The sequence below is a fragment of the Amblyomma maculatum genome, chromosome 8 (genome assembly GCF_055883805.1).
Source record: "Amblyomma maculatum isolate TAMU_Amacu chromosome 8, ASM5588380v1, whole genome shotgun sequence".
Lineage (NCBI taxonomy): Eukaryota > Metazoa > Arthropoda > Arachnida > Ixodida > Ixodidae > Amblyomma > Amblyomma maculatum.
Window position 1 is genome coordinate 55,489,111 of NC_139351.1, and position 22,579 is coordinate 55,511,689.

The window sequence follows — 22,579 nt, forward strand, 5'->3', positions numbered from 1 at the left end:
GGCACTCTTCACCCGAGTCTTGTAGATGAGTAGTTGAAATTCTTAATAGCGTGGCCAGCCTTCGATCTCTATTGTGAAAACACATTGATAAATGCCGCTATGGGCTCTGCTTATGAACACGCTTCTACGCTTCTCATTGCCAGAAATATTCAGGTTAACAGAAAATGCCCCACTACAGCTGTTTTTTCCCGGTGTATTTAAATTATCATCTATTTTTGTTTTGATTTTATCCTTTATTCCAGTTTAGCCAAATAGCTCGAGATCACAGAATGAGGAAAATAATCAAAACATATGGCATGTACATTTACCGGCGACCATAGTACAGAGTGGTTTGTCGAGAAAGGAAATGCCGCCATCTGTCCTCGCTTTCCATATCACTTTAAATTAAAACCTGCGTTCAGGATGACAGCTGCCTTCGGACGAAACAAGTGGACGCTATCGTAAACCAATATTCCGCTAGCTCGTCACAACTGATTTCGTCTCTGGCTTTCTGCACAACTGCTCCGGTTCCCCAGGAGTCAGGTACTAGGAACGCATCAGTGTTGGGAAGGATGTCGCTCCGTTTTGCTTCGGCGTTGCTTCTAGCATTCGCCGGTTCCTCTGCTTTCGGGGTCGACTTTCTGGTAAGCGCGAACTACCGCTCTCTATAATGATTACTCGGGCGATTTACTGAGACGCAGTGGACGGATCAAATTTTAAATTTATTCTGAGTCTTCAGATGCCAGTTCTTGTTTTTTGCGTAGCGATACATAACTCGTGAAAAGTAGAGCTTTTATATGACAATGAAACTAGTACACGTAATATGATTTTATTCCTCTCCGTGTTATGTCGCACAGTAAAATGCATGCGTCGAAATGATTTCTGAGTGCGTATTATTGACGCTACCTTTTACAACTAGTTATTTTTTAAATATTTATTTTTAAAAGCCTCGCTAACTTATCTCAGCAGTTAGAATGCTCGGCTAAGCTGAAGAATTAATTAGAAATAATAAATTTGTTTGCAGAAAACGAACGCCGCTGTATTTCCCAAACTTATTTATGTGGTCCTTTTCTGTTGACACCTGACCCGCGCCCTAAGGCAAGGGAGGAAGGTGGTAATGAAAGAGGAAAACGAGAAAGGTGAACCGGAGTGGGCGGCTACGATGTAATTTTAACCATCTTTAACGGCGCTGACATCGCACAACTAAGGATACCGCTCCATTACCTCTCCATCAAAACACAGCCTACGTCGGTGGTCGAATTTAAACTGGGTAGTCTGTCACGGTAGTCGATGGATGGATGGATGGAATATAGGAGCGTCCCCTTTGAAACGGGGTGGTAGCAGTAGCTATCATGCTCATGTTTTTCCCTATATCTTAATTATTCTTTTATATTGGTTAACTATACCATCATTCTACATATTAAATTTTTCGGAGGAACGCAGAAGGCAAACAAGCGCTCAACTTCAAATTTATTTCAAATAATTGCGAAACCCCTGTATGTATGCCCACAGAAACAGCGCCCACGATAGGTACAAAAAATCTAATCACGGTTCATCATTCTATTTATTAAATTAAATTAAGCCGAGCATCTTAACCACAGCGCCCTCGTGGAGGGCAAAACAATTTTAGTATCTGCACGCTCTCGAGGTTAGTTGAGGAGAATGCACCGTTGACTGTGCTGCCATAATGCTTTGAGACAAAGTGCAACTAGGCTTGGGCTGTGAGCATTTGGTGGCTGGTTCAACTGTGATTTCGTATTGATGAGGAATAATTAACCAGAACGCTGACGTTACACTTTACTTCTTAGATCCCACCATAGGCTTCAGAATTTCGACAAAATCTCCGCCAGCAAAAATCTGCGGTTAGTACCCATTAGAAAAGCTGTCGGGCTATAGTTCGTTTTCCATATGTTGTGATTGTTTGTTCCACTCTACGTATTGCCTTTGTATATGCTGCCCTTTTTAACAACGTGTTTGAATTTTTTGTACCCATCGCGGGCGCTGTTTCTGTAGGCATACATACAGTGGTTTCGCAAATTTTTGAAAGGAATTTGAACTTGAGCGCTTGTTTGCCTTGTGTGTTCCTCTGTGATGTCCTAGCTGGTCCTTCTACATGCTGCTGAAAATGTTGTGCGAAGTGAGTTCTTAAATTATTTTGCTAAACAATGCAATGTTTCAGATTTTCCTCCTTTTGATACTTTTTCCTTATTGTGACAAAGATGGTTTGGTGGTTTGATATCATTTTTTTCCAGATAGGCCGCTCTGCATTTCACGGCCCCATATCGCGTGTATGCACGAAAAAAAGTGTGTAGGAATTTTGAATGCACCGTGGCAACGTCTCTTTGGCGCATTTTCACGCTCAGTCGGAAAAAACTAGAGAAAATTTTCTGATGTTACGACAGAATTTCTGTGTGGTTTTTCACGGGAAATCTGTTGTGACAACAGAACACTCAGTAGTAAGATCAGAAATTTCTGTAGTTGCAACAGAAAAGTGTTACAGAACTACAGACAACAGAAATATATTACAGAAAAACTGCAGAACTACAGAAATGTACTACAGAACTACAGAAAAACGTAATGGTTACGACAGAACTACAGGATATTTTGTCGTATTTTTGACACAGTTCTGTAGTTTTTTTCGACTGGGCGCCGACGAATTATATTAGATAAGATGAGCAGAAACTTTGCACGCAAACAAATATTCTGCGTTTTTTCAATAGCAAGTATGTATCACATTTTCATATTTCATTTTCGACTAGAAAAACAAATCACTTTACTGCATCGATTCCCGACGCGTAAGACAAATTATATATAACGGTTATTTATGCGATAAAGGAACCTAAAATTTACCAATAAATTTTGAGATATATCTGATCGTAATTGTGCCGATGTCGATTCCGTTTATTTTGTACCGTGGCACAAAGGACAATTTGGTGAGGATGTTTTATATTTTGGCATTGTGTTACTTTCACGTATTCAGATATCTGGATAGCAATGTCTTGAAGTGCGAATAATTGTAGAATTATAATAAAATACCGTTTTGTGATATGTGTTCGCCGAAATCATCGACGGCGACTGATGATCTTGATTGCTCCACTGCATCGCGAATAAAGTGACTGATTAGAAATTTAGAAGAACCGTCTTATTGTCACCATAAAGAGCAGGGATCAGAAGATAACTGAAGCAACATCTGGCCTCACGTAAAAATTTATAAGCATTGATAAACGACAAAAGCGGAGGAGCAAGTTATTAGGTTGATTTTCTGAGCTTTCACTTTTCTGTCATCGCAGTCACTCATCCTTGTGAATTTCGTAACGACTGATAGCGATAACGATCCACTGATTGAGAAATGCACGAAAGCTATTGAATATTCTACTTACGCACGGAATTTTTTTAAAGAAAATGTTTAATGTAAACTGCGTATTGAAGATTTACTTTCTTTTTCTTGATTATTTGGCAAATTAAATTTCTAATGACTGAAGCAAGGACAACTGTGATTGCCAATCATTTGTTCATCAAGAAACTATTGCATTTTAGTTTTAAGTATTTTATTTTCAACGGGATATGGCTTACCAAGATACTTTATTAGGCGAGTTGGTATTTATTCATTATTAATTTAAACAGCGCGAACACGAAGACAAAGGACAAGATAACAGAAAGCCACAGTACAAGCGCTGACTCACAACCATGCCTAAGCCCTCTACTCTAAGGCCCAGAAAAAACAAACATGAAGAAAACGAAACAATCACGTGAAACAATCCCTGTGTTCACCTGCTGTACAAAACATCACTTAGAAAAGACACACCTCTTTGCTTGAAAGGGCAAGAGAAGTCTTGCTGACATACTTATTGTCCGTTGAAATAAAATATGATTCGACTATCTCTCTGGTCATCTTATCTTTATGGCGATACAAAATCCTAACCTTGTCAAACTTAGGAGTGCACTTCTCCTTCTTCATTATTTCACATGAATGGCAATGTGATATTAGAAACGTTTTGTCCTTTCCGCTTTCCAAGTTGCTCCGGTGTTCCTGTAGTCTCTTATTAATACATCGTTCTTTTTGTCCTTTATAAAATGTTTGTCTTTTCTAGAACTTGGAGTAAAGGGCTTAAGCATAGTTGTGAGTCAGCGCTTGTACTGTGGCTTTCTTTTATCTTGTCCTTGTCTTATCTTATCTTGTCCTTTATCTTATCTTTATCTTGTCCTTGTTCGCGCTGTTTAAATTAATAATGAATTACAACGGTATATTACTGGGGTGCCAACTAATGGGACTATACTAAGTCGCATTGAAGGTAACTAAATTAAAGATCCAATTTTCTAAAGCAAGTATGAAGTTCGGATTCAGCGGCCAATTTCTCAAGGCTGAATTTCGCGCATGCATATGAGGAATTTTTTAAGTCGGCGCTTCAATTCAAACGCCTCTTTTCTGAAAGCAGGGCTGCTCAGATGAAATCTCTGGGACTCTGCACCCATATATGATAAAATATCATATATAGCTGAATATGATAAAATGATGTTCTCTTTTTCAGAATTCCCAGACCGCTTTGCTCCTGGATGTGGGGAGAGTCATGAATAACACAGTTGCCCTTTTCGACACCGTTGACGATCCCAGCTCGAAGTGTTTGTACGGAACTCGGCCTGTGTACAAACCCGAAGAGCGCTTTCTAGGCTTCGTTTATCACTTTCCAAATAAGAAGGATTCTTCCGGGTACGTAAGGAATTTACCTGACACATTTAAGGGACAGGACTGATGCGAAATTATTTATTTTGTAATCATTTGAGCGCTCAAACGAAATCAACACTGGATACTAAATCGTGATCGAAGTGAAAAAAATACCTGCATGCTTACGCGTCTCCCCAGCAGTCGATGCGGCAGCTTCTTTAGCACCACCTCTTCATTCCACGACTTTTTACTTCGAAAACCGCCACACATTTTGGGAAAGCGTTAAATGTTCTTAGTTGCTTTTAGTTTGTGGGAGGTAAATACATTATTTAATTAAAATAATGTAACATTACACTCACCGGAGGACCCCTTCATCTTCTGGCCGTTCCTTCTAGCTTTGCCCGCTCGACTATCTTTACCTGATTTGCGGGTTGCGTGGCTAGAAGTGCGGCCTCCCAGGAGGAGGGAGTTAGGTTTTTTTATGAGAGGAACACGGATGGGATGTGGGGATTCCCATAAGTATTGATGGATGATGAGCGGGGTGGCGTTTCATGTGGTGCAGTATGGTGGGAAGTATTTTGATGAAAAATCTGGGCAGATTGAGGAGATGGGAACGAATGTGTCGGCAGCTGTCGCCATTACGTGCTGTCGATGTGAGAGAGCGTGTGATGTAGTATCGGGTACGCCACAAGGCAATTACGATAGTTTTGAAAAATTGTAGTGTAGTCAACAGGTTCGATGAGAGTGTAAAATGAATTTTTGGCGAGGCCATCCACCGGCTCCCGGAAGCTCTGTTTTCGGGCAAACGCATGAGCGCGCTCATTTCCGACGATTTCCTTGCGTCCAGGTATCCATTTTGAAAGTGAAAGGGAAAGTTTATTAGATTGAACATATTTACAAAATGCATAAAAATACAGACGAGGGTCCCATAGTCATTAGATTGCACCGGGACCCTCGATAGATCACTACAACAAAATAAATAATAACAGCAAAGTTAGCGAAAGGTTATAATATACAAAACATGGCAAATCGGTATATTTACACAAAAACAAAGGCACTAACACAGGCATTAGGCGAATCAGTAGTTTTACACAAAAACAAAGGCACTAACACAGGTATCAGACATAAAAAATATAAAACAAGCAATTCAACAAATATTCCTTCAAGTTATTTTTAAATGTGGGCAAGGACATATAAGTTTTCAGTGTTAAAGGCAATAAGCTCCAAAATGAAATGGCTACAAAAGATGTCGTCATTTTTCCATAATTAGTACGAACTTTCGGGAGTAGTAAATTTTTATTCGCTGCAAATCTTGTAGAGTTATAGTTCGAAAGTAGTAACGGATTAACAAACTGGAAATGCAAGCTGCCATTCAAAAGCTTAAAGAACGCGATTACAAGGTGGCACTGAAGGAGCTTGGAAGAGTAATTGGATCGGGAGTGGTCGGGAAAGTAGATAATATTCTACCGGATGAGTGTGGGAGGTTTCCTTGTAGGAGATATCGATATGCTGTTTGGGATTCTTTTCATATCGTATTGTGCTAAGTCTGCAACTGACTGATGTGTGCAATAGCGAGTGTAACTGCCAGCCATTCGGCCTCAGCGGTGTTATTGCATTGGATAGAGGCGGCATTGAGCGTTGAGCGGCGAATGTCAGTGAACACGGCAGTGCAGATGCGAGGATTGTCCGGATTGCGTAAAGCATCCGTGTAAATGATGTCCTGCCGTTCAGAATACTGCTTGGAAAAATATGAGGCGCGGGCTGCGCGACGGCCTTTGTGGTGTTCATGATCCATATTTCGAGGGAGAGGTTTGAGCTCGAGGAGGCTCCACAGATGAGGGGGGATTGCTATATGAGTGCGCGGTGGACAAAGGAACAAGGCTATCTGACACATTTCTCGGTGGACTCCTACACTTGCGAAGAAATGCATGCAATCGGAGGTACCATCTCTGCCAAAAGTAACCAGGCTGCACGTTTTGATCCTGAGCCCCTACACCAGCATTTTGTGGGACATCTCAAAGTCTTAACCACGTGCACGGGAAAGAAAACCACTCAACCTTATTCGTGAAGTCCAGTTTGCGCCTTTCTGGATAGATCAAGGGCTCTAAACATGCATTAGAAGCAAACCCTGCAGGCTGGTTACTTTTGGCAGACGGTGCATATATTACAGGTACGAATCCCTCACCTTCCTCCTTTTCTACCTGCCGATTGTGAAAGGTGAGAGATCGCAGCTCACTCTTCCATGCCCCAAATTGGCCGTGATGGGTGAAAAGTCTGTAACACCGCCGACACTGGGATTTTGCTTCACTGTGGTTCTGAAATAATCGCGTAAGAATCAATGCTTGTGGCGCTTGCTCAACTAGGATATAAAATAGGTGTCTCTAACTTCACTCCGTTCATCCGCTTTCAACAAAATATGTAGCCATAACGTAAACATCGCTTAACGTTCTATCTAGAAACCTTAGCGGAGAATGAAGCGCCATCAAGCGGATGAGAAAGAAGGGATGTGTGTAAAGGAATACATTATGCAATTTCTATGCTGCGAGCATGCAATAGTACGACTGAGTTCAAGGGGCAGGTGCGTACTATAAAGGTTTGATTTGATCAATTGTGTTTAACGTACCAAAGCGACTAATGATATGAGACATGCCGTTGTGGTGAGCTTCGAAAATTGCAACCACCTGGTGTTCTTTAATGTGCACTGACATCGCAAAGTCCACGGGCATCTTGTTCTTCGCCTCCATCGAAAGGCGGAATTCGTGGGTGGAATTCAACTCCGCATCATTCTATGCAGCCATTGAGTGCCCTAACCACTGCACCACGTAAGCAGGAAGCTGTCACTGGTGTGCGCAAGTGTACATGTTTTCTTTTGGCATGTGCACATCACATATGCAAGCATGAGTTGTTTGGACGAAGCGTTGTTCCCAGTAGCGGCTTGAATGTTAGAAACAGAGTTAGGCAGGGAGATAACAAAGGGAAATAGAAGCTAGCACTCCTTATCTATCCGATGTCGAGGCAGCCGTAGGTCTATTCTCCTTAATGTTTTAGGGCATATACATAGCAAATGTCGCGTGAATAATGCAGTGCTTGAAGAGAGGAAACATAATTATGCAGTCTGTCACGTTTATAGAAGTATCACGCGACTGGCGACAGCTCAACGCTCCTACGCTTGAGGACAAAGGAGAGAAGAATACATTCAAGGGAAAGGGCGCTCTCAGAATTATATATGCTGCATCGAGCGTCGTCGGCTATGCCACATGCACTACTTCGGCGCCACTCCTATCCCTTAACGGCGGTTATATACCGAAGCCAGAAAGCTCCAATTTCTTTTTGTATGGGGTGCTTACAGTGCACTTTATATTTCTGATAACTAAAACAGCGTGCCCAACAAACGAGCTGCGATCGTTACTTGCGAGTAGGTAATACAGAGGATCCTCGATATCGGCATACTGAGTAAAAAGAAAGCCCATTGAGACGGTGCCCAGCAGCAAAACCATGGCATAGCGTGGTAATTAGAGCGTTGCGCGTTTCCCTTAATCGAAGCAAAAATAGTACAAAAAGATGCACACACTAAATCTCGACTATAAAACATTCATGGCGGCGACTGCTCTTCGCACAAAATAGAACTGCCATGTAGACGGCACTTCGTTGAGCAATTTGATTGTTTCGCATAGTCTCCCCTTTCCCTTGCTCCAGCTGACCTGGCAATCGGCGCTCGTCCAACACATTAAGAAAAGCTGCTGATTATGCACGATTGGGGCCCAAGTTAAAATCAGCCTCGTGAAACAAGAGTACTGGAGAAAATTAAGAAGTGGCTTGACTGTGAAAGTTTAAAATATTTACGAACAAAACGGGGAAGTTCTTGTATTACAATACAAGTATCTGCAGGAAGTTAGAGAAAAATATGTTAGTGGCGCCCTCCGCCAGACTTTTTAAAGAGGACGCTATTAACATCGAACCATTTGACCAGGTCGGCCAGCTATTGCCGAGTTTAACCTACTCGTTGGTTACAGAGAAATAATTGATATATTTTAACCTTGTCTTGCCTAATTTCAGCTGAAATCAGTCCCCCTAGATAATCAGCCATTATTGAGTTGCTTGCACGTGTGCAAGGTATAGCCCATGAATTTGGCATGCGCTTTGGGGACTGAGGTACATCAGGTACTCCTAGCAAATAATCAGGCGATAATTTACGACTAGTTCTTTTCGTCTCCATTTGTTGCAGCTGAAAAAAAAACGCCCGCTTTTCGACTAGCAACAAATGCCTCAAGTTGCGTCAAGTTGCCGACAGCCAGCCCTTCATTAACGAACTCGAAATATGCATAAAAGTGTAGAATTGGCCAGACATGATAGATAAGAGGGCGCAGGCGGGACGTGGACATAGAGAAGAATACAACAAGACAAGGGCCGTTTTCACAACTGTTTTATTGCGAAAAAATACGAACTCTTAAATATGAACAAGTATCTAATCGGCAAAAGATACAGTCAGTTAACAAATTCAGGAGAAGAAAACACTGTCAAAATCTTCTCAGATATCCTATTTCTCTCTCCTTGTCTTGTTGTATTCTTCTCTGTGTCCACGTTCTGTCTGCGCCCTCTTATCCATCATGAAAAGCTTTAAACTAGCCCAACTTTCCATTCTGCAGCATGTGTATGCTGATAAATGTAAGCTAACAAGGCCAACTAGGATATATTGGTACTGGAAAAAGAGAATTATATTAACGGGATAGCATTAAAGGCATCTTTCTTCAACAAAGTCCGCTACCGGTGTTATAACAGAAAAATAACTAGAATGGCTCTGGCAGGCAGTGGTTACAGTGAATGTGACATGACCATGCACTGAGTAGTCATCGGGTGGTAAGTTCAGAATTCAGCTCTCCAGGACACTTGAATCTCGATCATGGCTCGCTGCCACTAGAAATAATAAGGAACTTTCACCCCCCCCCCCCTTTATATCATTTTCCACGTAGATTTCTCCACGCTTTTCCAGTGCCACGTTCCTCGTATCGTCTCACATGGCGTGGAGATTCATTTCAAGGATAGATCAGCACAATCATTATCATTAGCATCAGCCCTCAAAAATAGGTTACGCACAGCCCAACCACCTAAGGAAGAATACGGCTGAAAAGCTTTCGCCATTTCTAGCATGGTAGGGGACCAGATTAATAACGCGGAGGTCGCTGATTCGAATTCCCGGATGAATGTTAATGTTCTTTTTCTACCTAATACATTACCTCTACTATTATGTGGCATTTCACGCACACCAAGACGAAAACAATATCCCCTATATTTTTCCTTTGGCTCTGTGATTTGTGGCGCCCATTATAAATACCACTGTCCGCTGGTCACACCGACACGTGTGATGTTAAGTAAGAGGACTGTATCCCTGTCTATTAAACTTTTATAAAATGACATAACTTGTCCCTGTATCATAACACGCGCGCGCTGGATAGTAAAATGAGGTGCGCGTGCGCGTTCGCTGAAAGGTGGCTTTCCTGGAAGACTTTCCAGCCACCTTACAGTGGAGCCTAAGACAGTCTTGAGATCGTTTGTGCAAGCGGGCCGAGTTCTCCGTCGCGACGACAAAACCTTCACCCTGCGCGTTGACGGTAACGACGTCCGCGTCTCTATCGACCGGCTGAAGCCAGCCTACAACGATTCCGCAGAAACAGGAAATACCAGTGCACCCACAGGCGTCCGTCTACGACCCCCGACATCTCAGCCTGCTGTTGTCACTACACGCCATGGACGTCGGGTACGGCGCACAGATTTTTACGAGCCCTGAGGGCTCTCCACTTCGCGGAGGGGGGGGGGGGGGGGGGGGGGTTAATGTGGCGACACACGCTGCGCATATTTCTGCGCAGCCTTCACATTCTTATCATCCGTCCCAGCGTAACACGGCTACGCGCTGGACTGCCTTCCCGATAAACCACAGCACCACCGCTGCGTCACATATATGTCACCGACGGCGGCTACAAAAACAGGCTGCCCGGCTGGAAAGCATGGCTTTCTCCATTCCACTTAGGAGACTAGTGTGGCGTCAGTGTGCTAGTCCGCTACCACTATTAACCAAACAAACAGTCGTTAAGTTTTTATGTTGGGATTCGTACTTGGGCAGAAACGACATCCCACAGGTGTGTTTGTAGGCGGGCAGCAAAAGGCGCTCCTGGAACGAGTATTCGTGAGGAGAGCAGACAAGCGCTGACATCTAATGCTGACTAATCATTAGCCAACATGCTTAGCCTGACTACAACACCCCCGCCCTCTGACTTCCATCACTCGAAATTTAATTCCGCGCTAACTGATGCCTATTTAATTGGTCCATTGATCAGCATATGCATTGTTCAAGAGTAAAGGCCCAGATTGGTACCTCAAATTATGAAGGCGAGAGCAATAAAAATATCCCACAAGCTTTCTAATTCGTCAGATAATATCGATCAAGGATAAGTATTTGTTGCTGATATAGTTTAAAGAAAATTATATGTTTTTGTATTTTATAAATAACTCTCGTTTGCGAGAAACACCCGTCTGTAGCAATGTTCGACACTTACAAATGGTAATTCAGGCTACTATCTTGTTTTGTTCTAAGGATGGAAGAGAAGGTGCCTTACTGCCTGAACCTTACTGCAACAGATTCCGGAGAATTCTCCTTCGGCCGCTGTGAAGGTGAGCCTGATAATCAACTCAATGCGACATCGTGATAAACTGAAGTCATGCGATGAAAGTGGTTACTTTCGTAAAATTGATGCTGTAGTGCATGCACGCGCCCGCACAAAAATTATTATTTACATACATGACGCATTTTTCCAGTAAAGCTGCTCTCATTGTCTTATCTCATACTCAAGCTATTAGGATAATGATTGGATATGTAAGTTCAGTAACTTTGTGAACTGATAGCCCGGCACTATTCTTCTTTGTATGGATTTATAGCGGAGTGTATATAGACCTTCCCGATCCATTCACCTTAATAAAACAATATGTGGCTAGAGTAGTACCTTTAAGAAGTTGGCACAATGCTCTGCCCAATACTATGAAATCAATACGAGAACCCACGAAGAGGCAGATTATTGTGGGTGCTCACCGTCCGTGTGTACATCTCTTCTTTTGTCCTTGGCTTACTTCCACTTCATTTCAGCTTAATGTCAGCAGATAGTAGTTTGGTAAGCGTGTAACCACAGACGCTAGTCCTAAGCTTTATGGAGCATTTTTCTTTCGGCCCTACATGACCTATATAGTAATGGTCATTTTAAGGATTAAACGAGCTTGCTGAACGCACTTGCACATAGACGCAGGCAAGAAACAGGTAAGAAGGGCAAAAGACAAAGAAATCGTGAAGGATCTGGATGACCCACCTAGAAATACAAAACAATAAATGGTCCAATAGATTCACTAAGCTGTGCACGTTCGGGAGGTATTTGGTGTCCTAAAATGAAAAAAAAAAAAAAAAAAACTACATAGTGGCACCTTCTCCTCGTATAAACGTTTGGGAGCAATGGCGAACCTGCAATTGATCAATGTGAAAGCGTGCGCGTTGCTGGTGCTGTTGTTTCGACGTGAGACGCATCTTTATATTTTATTACATTCTATTGTTATACCATTATTATTATTAGTTTGTTGTCTCTTGCGTCTCTAATTATTATTTTTATTCCTTTTGGTTTTATGTCCTCTTTAAAGCTGACTTTATTTGTGTATTTTTTTCGGGGCCATATATCGTCCTTACGCTAGACAAAGAGAACTAGCCACGTTCTAAAAAGATTTGCGTAGAATATTGGTTAGCGAGCTCGCCTTGAAAACGGAAGGATGGGGGCTCAGGGAATTTTTTTAGGTGTCAGTTAATGAGTACAAGCGGAGTTGCCACGCGTTTATGATACGCTCTGATGACGGTACTCATGAGGTATCAAATGCTTTCGCAACAAAATTCATCAGACACCGCCGAGGAATACATCAGAAATAAAGAATGTCGCAGAGGAATTTTGAATACAAAACTCTAAAACAAGAAACAAAACGCGGCGCGCAGCATTGGGCAGGTGTTCTTCGATGTGTACTTACTAGCCTAGTGCCTTGCTCTTTCAGATGCAGGTGATCAAGGTGTTGGTCAAACGCTTTATTTTGACGGCAAGTCTTGCTATATAGGTCTCTTCCCGATTTCCGACACTAACCGTAAGTATGGCAGGAGTATGTTTTTTGGCTGATACAAATTATCAGTGATGATTTAAATGGAATCATCTTTTTTCTGTATCATTCTACATTTATTTATGTATTAAATTCATTGCATTTTAGCCGATTTCCCTAAGCGTTAGACAGAGAAGAAGACTAACAAGAAAGAGACGCCACATGTACACCTTCTTGCGTCGCCGTTCATCTCATCATGCACTTACTCGCTCCTCAGACTGTTATTCCGTGTTAGACGGAGAACCGGTGTCTGAAACTGGGACATGTTTACACAGCAGCAGGAGATTTAAAATACTTTAAAATTGTGTTTTACATATGCACGTTTTGTGATCAAGGGTTGAAAAGCGTTTACGATGTTTACATTTATCATGATTAGCCACTCTGAAATTCAGATAACAGTGGTAGGGAGATATTTCAAATCTGAGCATGTCATCACCACGAGATGAGTTTAGTCCAGCATCAAGGGTTTAGCGTCCAATTGCAAACTCATGATACGGGACGCCGTAGAATTGGACTGTAGAAGTTTCGATACATTGAGGTGCCTTAACGTGCACTGACATAGCGCAGCACAAGAGCTGCTTCTCTCCCCCCCCCCCCCCCCCCCCTGTCTGTAAGGAGCTGCTGAGGCCGGAAGTAGATACCGCATCCTTGTGCGCAGATGTCGAGCACCGTACCCCCGGACATAGAGCGCGTAAGGCACACGGAGCTGGCTGGGAGGAAGCTTCCTGGGGAAATATTTAAATTCCTGGAAAAGATATTTGAAATTTTTTTGCGGTAGTGCGGCGTAAAGAATGTTCAGATCCAATTTTGTGAGGGTAATGCTTGCCTCGCGGTGATAGCTGGGTAAAATAATCTGCGCAGGATGTTCTTAAAGGCTTTAATGCAATTAAAAAGATATTCGAATTTACGATATTACTTATTTATATGTAAGCCAAGTGTGAAAGTACTACTTCTTTATCAAGTAAAATCCTAATTTTTCAAAAAGCGAGCATAAAACTGCACTTTAGGCAATTCAGTATATGCCGTCCTTCACTTATTTTGCAGCTGACGAAAGACTCCAAAATTTTAAGTGTTCTGCATGAACACAGCACGATGACATCAAAATCGCTTAAGTGGAATTTAGGAGTCCTATTCCTTGTGCAGGATGCGGAACTGAGAAGAATCTCCGAAATCCCCTAGCCTCGCTTCCATCATTGTTAGGCAATTCCGCAGCAGTCACGTTATAAAGAAGTGATATCTAAGACACTCTAAAAATTTATTTCCTCGGCATAGTTTGACTTATTTTCTCAAATGACCAAAATATTGTGAATGCCCCGATACAGCTTAAACTTTATACCTGCCCCAGAACCAAATTTGAGAAATGCTGGTGTAACAGTTAAAGAAAAATATGGAAAATTATGAATTGCATGCCACATGAGAAAAATACTCCCTCATCTTTAAAACATTCGCCTTAGGCTGTGCTTGCTCACTTAAAAATGGCAATCTGCGGCAAACGGTGGCAAACTTCTTGTTGACATCTATCACACTGCAATTTATAGATGCATGTAGTTAGTTTATAAACAGATAATGAAATGAAATGAAATCTTTTATTTGCCATCAAATACAGATGGGGGGATTGTAGAAAAAAAGCTGTCCATGGACAGCTTGACGGCTCCACAATCCCTAATAAAAAACAAAACGTCTCTCCCGCAAGAGAACTGCGTCCGAAAATTACGGAGCTGTTCATTAGAGTACTAATTGGATTGAAGAAATCGGTCTTCATGTGAATAAATAATGGTTTTGAAACCTTTAAATCATATCATGGGTACAGGCCTTTAGTCTAATTTATGGTATTTGACAAGAACGCCATCAGCTGTAAGAGACGCCGCTGTGGTGGGCGGCGGTTATTTCTACCACCTAGATCTCTTGATCTTGTTATGGGGCAAGAGTCTCAATTCAAAGTCCAACACCTCCAGAACATGAGTGCACATCAACACAACAGCTTCGTTCGACACATCTCCCAAAAACATCCTTTCTTATTTCGACATCTTAGCAACACACTGTACCAATATCACTGATCACAGGGGCTCGTGGTGTTTAATCGTCATTAAACACGATTGCAACGGTTAAAATCGAACCCTTGTCCTCATAGTCAGGAGTCGAACGCCCTAACCGCTCAGCCACTTAGGAAGAACAGTCGTTAAATGGATACCAGGGAAGAAATAAAGTTTACCTGTCTAAATAGAATACCACTATCGCTGAAAAGGGGTCTTTGTAAACTGGAAACTCTCAAAAAAGAATATGCGAGTTTCGGTACCATTGCTCGATTTGTAAAGAAAAATTAAGACTTCTGTACAAATTTAACCTTAAGTGTAGACTTCGCGGACCTCGCGGTCTTTCGCATCTATATAATCCCAAACAATACTTTTGGGTAATGACGACCCAATTTAGAGTGATGTATTAAAGCGGTTTTCAAATACGAGGTTGTAAGCCTGCATGCGAGTAATATGTCTGGCCATTCAAGCATTAGTACACATAAACGTCGAACTAATCTATTTTAAACGCCAACATTATTTAGCTGAAGTTCTCTGCAGTCTTCCTTCACGACCATAGTTCTCTAGTAATTCAAGCAATGAAAGTCAACTGATGCAATCGAGGAATAAGACGGAAGTTCAAACATTTGGGAGCTGTCAGGGTGGCGATGAAATACACATATTCTGCGTCTGGCGACAAACAGGAAATGCCAGCATGTTCGACCACTATATCATGTAGGGGAAGCGAACCAAAATGTCCAGAGGTAGAGAGAAATGGCGATACTGCATGTACAAACTGTGCCGCGATTACAGATTTCAGATATACACTACTGCTCTTTTGAAGTTACTTTTATTGCCGCCGTTACGACACAAAGGTTTCACCGTGTTGACACCAAGAAAAATAGAAAAAGTGGGTTTACTGTACACACACACACACACACACACACATATATATATATATATATATTGTCACGCACTTTCCGCGGTAATTATTGAAGGAAGATGAGGTTTGGCGGGATAAGCAGAGGAAGAGGAAGCTGGTTCTGCCCCGCTCTTGTGTGCTATCCTCTAGCGCAGCCTAAGATCTGTCTAAATAAACGTCGTAACAAGTGTGGTGGAGGTGCGGGGTAAAGATCACCACGGAACCTCTCCTACTTCGCCGGAGCAGAAGAATTGCTGGGCTACCCCCCCTACGGACGGAGATGGCGCAAGCAGATGTTTCAACGCCGCCCATGCCAGCAGCACAACCGACCACCCCACAGCCTTATCGGGAACCCCGACACTTTTATGGCAAGCCTGGGGAAGACGTGGATGACTGGCTCACCCACTACAATCGGGTGAGCAAATACAACCGCTGGGATGCGAATACCAAGCTGGCGAATGCGGTATTCTTTCTTGAAGAAACTGCACTAACATGGTTTGACAATCATGAAGCATCCCTTACCACCTGGGATCGCTTCATGGAAGAAATAAGAGCGGGATTCGGCGATGCCGATGCTCGAAAAAAGAGCGCAGAACAGACTCTGGCTCAGCGAGCACAAGTGCCGGGGGAGACCTGCACAACTTATATAGAAGTCCTCAAGCTATGCAGAATAGTTGATGATCGAATGACAGAAGAAGACAAAGTGGGCCACCTCCTCAAAGGAATAGCGCAAGATGTGTACAACTTTCTCATCTGCAAGGAGGATCTGAATACCACCGCTGATGTAACACGACACTGCCGCACGTTTGAATCTTTGAAGCGACGCCGTATCATTCCGAAGTTTGGTCGGCTGCCTAATGTGACAACTGTCGCTAGCGTGGATGTGTCTGAAACGACAAGCCTGGCAGATACAATTCGCCAGATCGTCCGCGAAGAGCTTCGGAGGCATCAAGATATTGGGGGCCATGTCAGACACGTCTACAGGAGTACCTCTTCTTCAGACAGCCCATCTTCTACCTGTTATGATCCCTCTGTTACGTCTCCTTCGGACACCCGATGCTCTGCTGCTCATCGCCCGAGCATCCAGCCTCTCAACATCAACGCCTACAACAGCGAGCACTCTCGTCCTCCTCGTCGACCACATCCAGAGCATGAAACGTTTAATACAAGCGATGATGAGCCTTATTCATCGAATGAACGTGAGCCGCCAGTGTGTTATACCTATGGAATGATCGGCCACATATCCCGCTTTTGCCGCAACCGTCGTCCGTACCAGCAGTAACGCCGACAATGGGTGAACTCCCGTACAAGGCTTCCTGCTGACAATGATGATTCATATAGAAGAACACCTGGCCGGAATGAGTACAGAACAACAGCTAACCGACAAGAACGCAGAATGGTACTGAACCGACATGAATCACCGGCCTCTGACCGTAGCCTGACACCACCATCTCGGCGCCTACGACAATCCCCTTCTCCCCGACGACGGTCGCCACCTCCGGGAAACTAGTGAGTGCGGCCGATGGAGGTGAGGTCGCAAAAGATTCTAGCTTACCCATGCCTCTGCCCATTTCCATGTTAAAAAACCGAATTGAAGTGTTTGTGGACGGTGTACGTGCTATGGCGTTGTTGGACACAGGTGCAACTATTTCTATTATAAGTCTCGCTTTTAAAAACTGCCTTGGTCGTAAAATTATGTTTGCTTGGGATAGTGCGACAACATTATGTGGTGTTGGTGGCGAACCGCTTAGTCCACTTGGAGTATGTTCCGTGAATCTTGTTATCGCCGGCCACACATTTCGAACTGAATTCGCAGTACTTACTCGATCAACGCATGACGTAATTCTTGGACTCGATTTTCTGGAGTAATGTGGGGCCACTCTCGACTTTTGCAATGGAGACTTTTCTGTGAGCACTCGAATTGAATCTGCTTTGCGTGAAAATTCGCGGACCCATCCTAGCACGCTTTCGGTTTCGGAAGACATAGTCATTCCTGCAATGTCAGCAGAGTTTATACGAGTTGTTAGTTCCAGCTGTGCCAGTGATGCGTTCGACGCTGTGGTTGAACCACTCACCCTCAACTGCGCGAAGAAAAGTATTCTGATTCCCCGCTGCATCATCTCAGTCATGAATGGCCATTCTTCTTTGTGGACGACTAACTACTCTAACGAACCTGTTGTATTACCACGGGGTCTAAAACCTGCCAACTTTGACGAAGACACTTTTAAATCAGTGGCCGTGCTCAGCACAGACAATTCCCAGCCTACCGCATGCTCAGAAGAAGATGAGACAAAATTTCTTGCCATGATTAACAAATCCCTGCCAACAAGTGACCGTCACAGTTTAGTGGAAGTTCTGGCGAAACATACTGCGGCTTTCGATTTCTCTCGGGACTCGCCACCACGGATTCCCATTTCCCGTACTCAGCACCGCATCAATAAAGGAACTGCTGATCCAATCCGCCAGAAGCCTTATCGTGTATCCCCATCAGAGCGCCAAACAATCGAAGAACAAGTTCCTGACATGCTGCATAAGGGCATCATTCAGGAATCGTCTAGTCCGTGGGCTGCCCCTGGGATTCTAGTCAAAAAGAAAGATGGCACATGGCGATTTTGTGTTGATTATCGACGTCTGAATACTGTTACCAAGAAGGACGTGTATCCCCTGCCACGTATTGATGACGCCATTGATTGCTTACATTCCGCCTCCTATTTTTCCTCAGTTGACCTGCGATCAGGCTATTGGCAGATCCCCATGCACCCGGAAGATAAAGAAAAGACGGCATTCATCACCCCGGACGGGCTGTATGAATTTAATGTGATGCCGTTTGGATTATGTAACGCTCCAGCCACGTTCGAAAGATTCATGGATACAGTTTTGCGTGGGCTGAAGTGGCACATTTGTATGTGTTATTTGGACGATGTAGTGATATTCGGGAAAACCTTTGATGAACACAACAGTCGATTAGAGGTTGTCTTGGAGTGTATTGAGAAAGCTGGTCTGGTACTCAATTCCAAGAAATGTCGTTTTGGAGGACGCCAGACTGTGGTACTTGGACATCTCATAGACAAGGATGGAATCAGGCCTGATCCGAAAAAGATCGAAGCTGTCACTTGTTTTAAACCGCCGAAATCGTTAAAACAGCTCAGCTTGAAACTACTGATTGCGACAATGAGGTCTTGGATGAATATATAACTTCTATCTCTACAAGTTTCCCTGATGTTGGTGAATTGAAGATTGCGCAGCGGCACGACAACGAGTTGGCGCCGCTTTTTGAGGCAGCAAAATCCCGGAACCCTACGACCTCATTCTGCATTCGTGACGGTGTACTATACAGGAAGAACTACTCGTCAGTAGGTGCGCGGCTTCTTCTGGTAGTTCCTACAAGTCTTAGGTGTCAGGTTCTTCGGGCAATGCACGACGATGCCACAGCTGGACACTTGGGTTTCGCAAGGACATTGCACAGGACTAAAGAACGTTTTTATTGGCCGAAGATGCGTCAAACTACTCAACGTTATGTGGCCAGCTGCCTCCAGTGCCACCGTTTCAAGCACCCAACCTCCTCACCGCCGGGTCATCTTCAGCCTATAACGCCGCCACGAACCCCATTCGAACAGGCGGGAATTGATCTTCTAGGACCGTTTCCCCGTTCCTCCAACGGAAACCGCTGGGTCATAGTGTGCGTAGACTACCTCACGCGGTACTGTGAAACTGCTGCTATACCATCAGCCACTGCTTCTGATGTCTCGGCGCTCCTCCTATAGTCCATCATTCTTCGACATGGGCCTCCTCGTGTGTTAATAAGCGATCGTGGCCGACAGTTTACGGCAGAAGTTGTAGAAGAACTTCTTCGGCTCTGCTCATCCCATTTTCGCCATTCAACTCCTTACCACCCACAAACAAACGGTCTTACCGAACGCACCAATCGGACGCTTAGCAATATGCTCGCAATGTATGTCGACTCCCGCCACAAAAACTGGGATGAAGTCCTTCCGTTTATAACATACGCATTTAACACTGCTAAGCACGAAACGACAGGCTACAGTCGGTTTTTTCTTCTCTATGCACGACCTCCACGAAGCACTTTGGACACGTTTCTGCCTTTCTCACTCCCTGCTGAAACTTCACTAGCGCATACTCTCTCTTTGGCTGAAGAAGCTCGTCGACTCGCTAGACTTCGCACTCTAGCCTCCCAGGAATGCTACAAGCAACGCTACGACAAGCGTCATCAAGATGTTAATTATGTCCCTGGTGACTTGGTGTGGCTTTGGACGCCGTTGCGTAAGCGCGGCTTGTGCCAGAAACTGTTGCACCACTATACTGGCCCTTTCGTTGTATTGGAACGCCTCAGCGCAGTAAACTTTGTAGTCTCTCGAGTGACCACCCAAGGGCGTCGTTCTCGGAAGGCTCAAGTAGTCCACGTGGCCCGCATGAAGCTCTTCTATCAACGTGACGAACCTTGACTCGCCCGGCGGGCATCGTCTGCGAAGGGGGCAGTGTCACGCACTTCCCGCGGTACTTATCGAAGGAAGATGAGGTTTGTAGGGATAAGCAGAGGAAGAGGAAGCTGGTTCTGCCCCGCTCTTGTGTGCTATCCTCTAGCGCAGCCTAAGATCTGTCTAAATAAACGTCGTAACAGTATATATATATATATATATATATATATATATATATATGTATATGTGTGTGTGTGTGTGTGTGTGTGTGTGTGTGTGTGTGTGTGTGTGTGTGTGTGTGTGTGTGTGTGTGTGTGTGTGTGTGTGTGTGTGTGTGTGTGTGTGTGTGTGTGTGTGTGTGTGTGTGTGTGTGTGTGTGTGTGTGTGTGTGTGTGTGTGTGTGTGTGTGTGTGTGTGTGTGTGTGTGTGTGTGTGTGTGTGTGTGTGTGTGTGTGTGTGTGTGTGTGTGTGTGTGTGTGTGTGTGTGTGTGTGTGTGTGTGTGTGTGTGTGTGTGTGTGTGTGTGTGTGTGTGTGTGTGTGTGTGTGTGTGTGTGTGTGTGTGTGTGTGTGTGTGTGTGTGTGTGTGTGTGTGTGTGTGTGTGTGTGTGTGTGTGTGCTAGAAAACAGCGCACATGGCTGGTTTTCCATCAGCCGCTAACGTTTTACCGCCATTTTATAGCTTGGTGTTAGAAAATTGCCCTGTGTCTCGCAGAAAAGTCGTTTTAATAGTGCACGGATGCAAATAATCACTGCTTTTATAAATAATAAATATCTAAATTTGTTTTTCTATGACCCATGATGGAGATATGGAAATGGGGCTTTGTACTGTAGTTTCAACTACCAAGGAATACGTCTGCATATTAGGCTGAAAAAAGTTTACAATATTATAATTGTCTGTAATGTTTTATATGCAGTGAAAAATTATAACGATTTCATTGAGAAATGTTTCAAAACGGAAGGCACTATGCCAGAAAATCCCGCCAGAAAACCTGTGTGCAATATGTGCCCATCTGCTGTAATTCCCGTAAGCCCGAAGCTTGATAAACGAAAAAAAAAACACACATATACATGGACTGCACAGAATTCTTTCTAATTTTTTTGGAAGACAGACTCTATAAAAAAGATGACTGGATTTACGTTGGCTCCAACCTTCATCTATAAGCGATGAATCGCATTTTAGCTACGTTTTCAACGCGAATTAAATCTACACTCCCAAGGAAAATAAAGAGCTGATCACACAGCATGGAAAAATTAACGCGAGCCCCACTATGGCTTGCTTTGAAGGCGCTCACATGGCTGCTTCATCGTTTTATGCTATAAAGAGCTACTGCTGGTGATGTTTTAGGACAGACATGTTACTAGGTACCAAATACCAAATTGTGTACAAGAAAACGGGGTACCTTATACGGAGGCTCCTAACGTAAATATGTGTATTTTTATTGAATCAAATTTATTCTAAGATGCAAGTATTAATCATCGCTGATCCCCAATAACCCATGCCAATTAGGCTTCATATGTTTATTATCATAAAATGGGGCATCTTGCTGACTGAAATTATTTCCCAGTGAAAATTCCTACGACGTTCTAAAGATTTTCTCTAAAACTTTCCTGTTTTCTGCTACTTTCTTTCTGCAGACTGTATCCTGTGGTTCAATATAGATTACGAAGGCTCTGTACCAGAAGAATGTTTCAGACAGTATGATGAGAAATGTGGACAAGAAAAATACACTCTTTACGACAAGGAAGAATGCTCCTAGTCTGAAACATGAAGTTTGCACAGAGGATGGCCTAAAGGCTTTCCGGGTGTCGTATTGAAGGCCCCACACTCAGGCTTTGAAAATTAAACCAATAAATAAAATCCTAATATGCAGCTGTGGAATGATTTGTTCTTGTTTTTATTATTAGCGTATTCTTTAACAAAACATTGCAGCTATCTAGTATAATTGTCAGTATCTAATTTGAGACTTAAACTGAATAAAATACAAGAAATTCCTTACGTTGTACGGCAAGTTTTCCTTCACTTTAAAGTTGCATAGCAGGCGAAAGCTACATTTTAGAGTTCCCTATGATTGGTCCTTGGCAATGCGGGAAAAGACGACGACATCAGGACATTTGACAAAAGACGCCTTCGTGATGTTGCGGTTGTTTGATGAGCTATTCTTTTTGTAGTGACCACCTGCTATTATGTAATTAAATTGCAGATATTTTGTTTTAACTAACATTAGTCTTACTTTGTTATCAAAATACAATATAGCTTTCTTGTTCAATTGTCGTACCTTGTCCGCTTGATTATTATTCCGCTCCAAGGGAGTTTATCTGGAAAAAATGGTCATTACATTGGCCAGCGCTCTTTCTAAATTGGACGAATAAGTGTCTAGTTAACCGATCAAAGGA

At 43.3% G+C, this 22,579-nt stretch overlaps 1 protein-coding gene across 1 annotated transcript; it reads left to right on the plus strand.

The window, feature by feature from the left end:
* Positions 1–507: 507 nt before the first annotated feature.
* On the plus strand, positions 508–21,957 carry LOC146181188 (uncharacterized). The gene is made up of 5 exons (XM_084577864.1): positions 508–623; positions 4,509–4,687; positions 11,232–11,308; positions 12,716–12,802; positions 21,821–21,957. Exons 1-5 carry the CDS (start codon positions 552–554, stop codon positions 21,940–21,942), a joined length of 537 nt encoding a protein of 178 aa, XP_084433990.1. The 5' UTR covers positions 508–551; the 3' UTR covers positions 21,943–21,957.
* Positions 21,958–22,579: the final 622 nt, after the last annotated feature.

Coding starts and splice junctions, on each gene's coding strand:
- LOC146181188 (XM_084577864.1), top strand. CDS start 552: ATGTCGCTCCGTTTTGCTTCGGCGTTGCTTCTAGCATTCGCCGGTTCC. Junction 624..4,508: donor CTTTCGGGGTCGACTTTCTG/GTAAGCGCGAAC, acceptor TCTCTTTTTCAG/AATTCCCAGACCGCTTTGCT. Junction 11,309..12,715: donor CTCCTTCGGCCGCTGTGAAG/GTGAGCCTGATA, acceptor TTGCTCTTTCAG/ATGCAGGTGATCAAGGTGTT.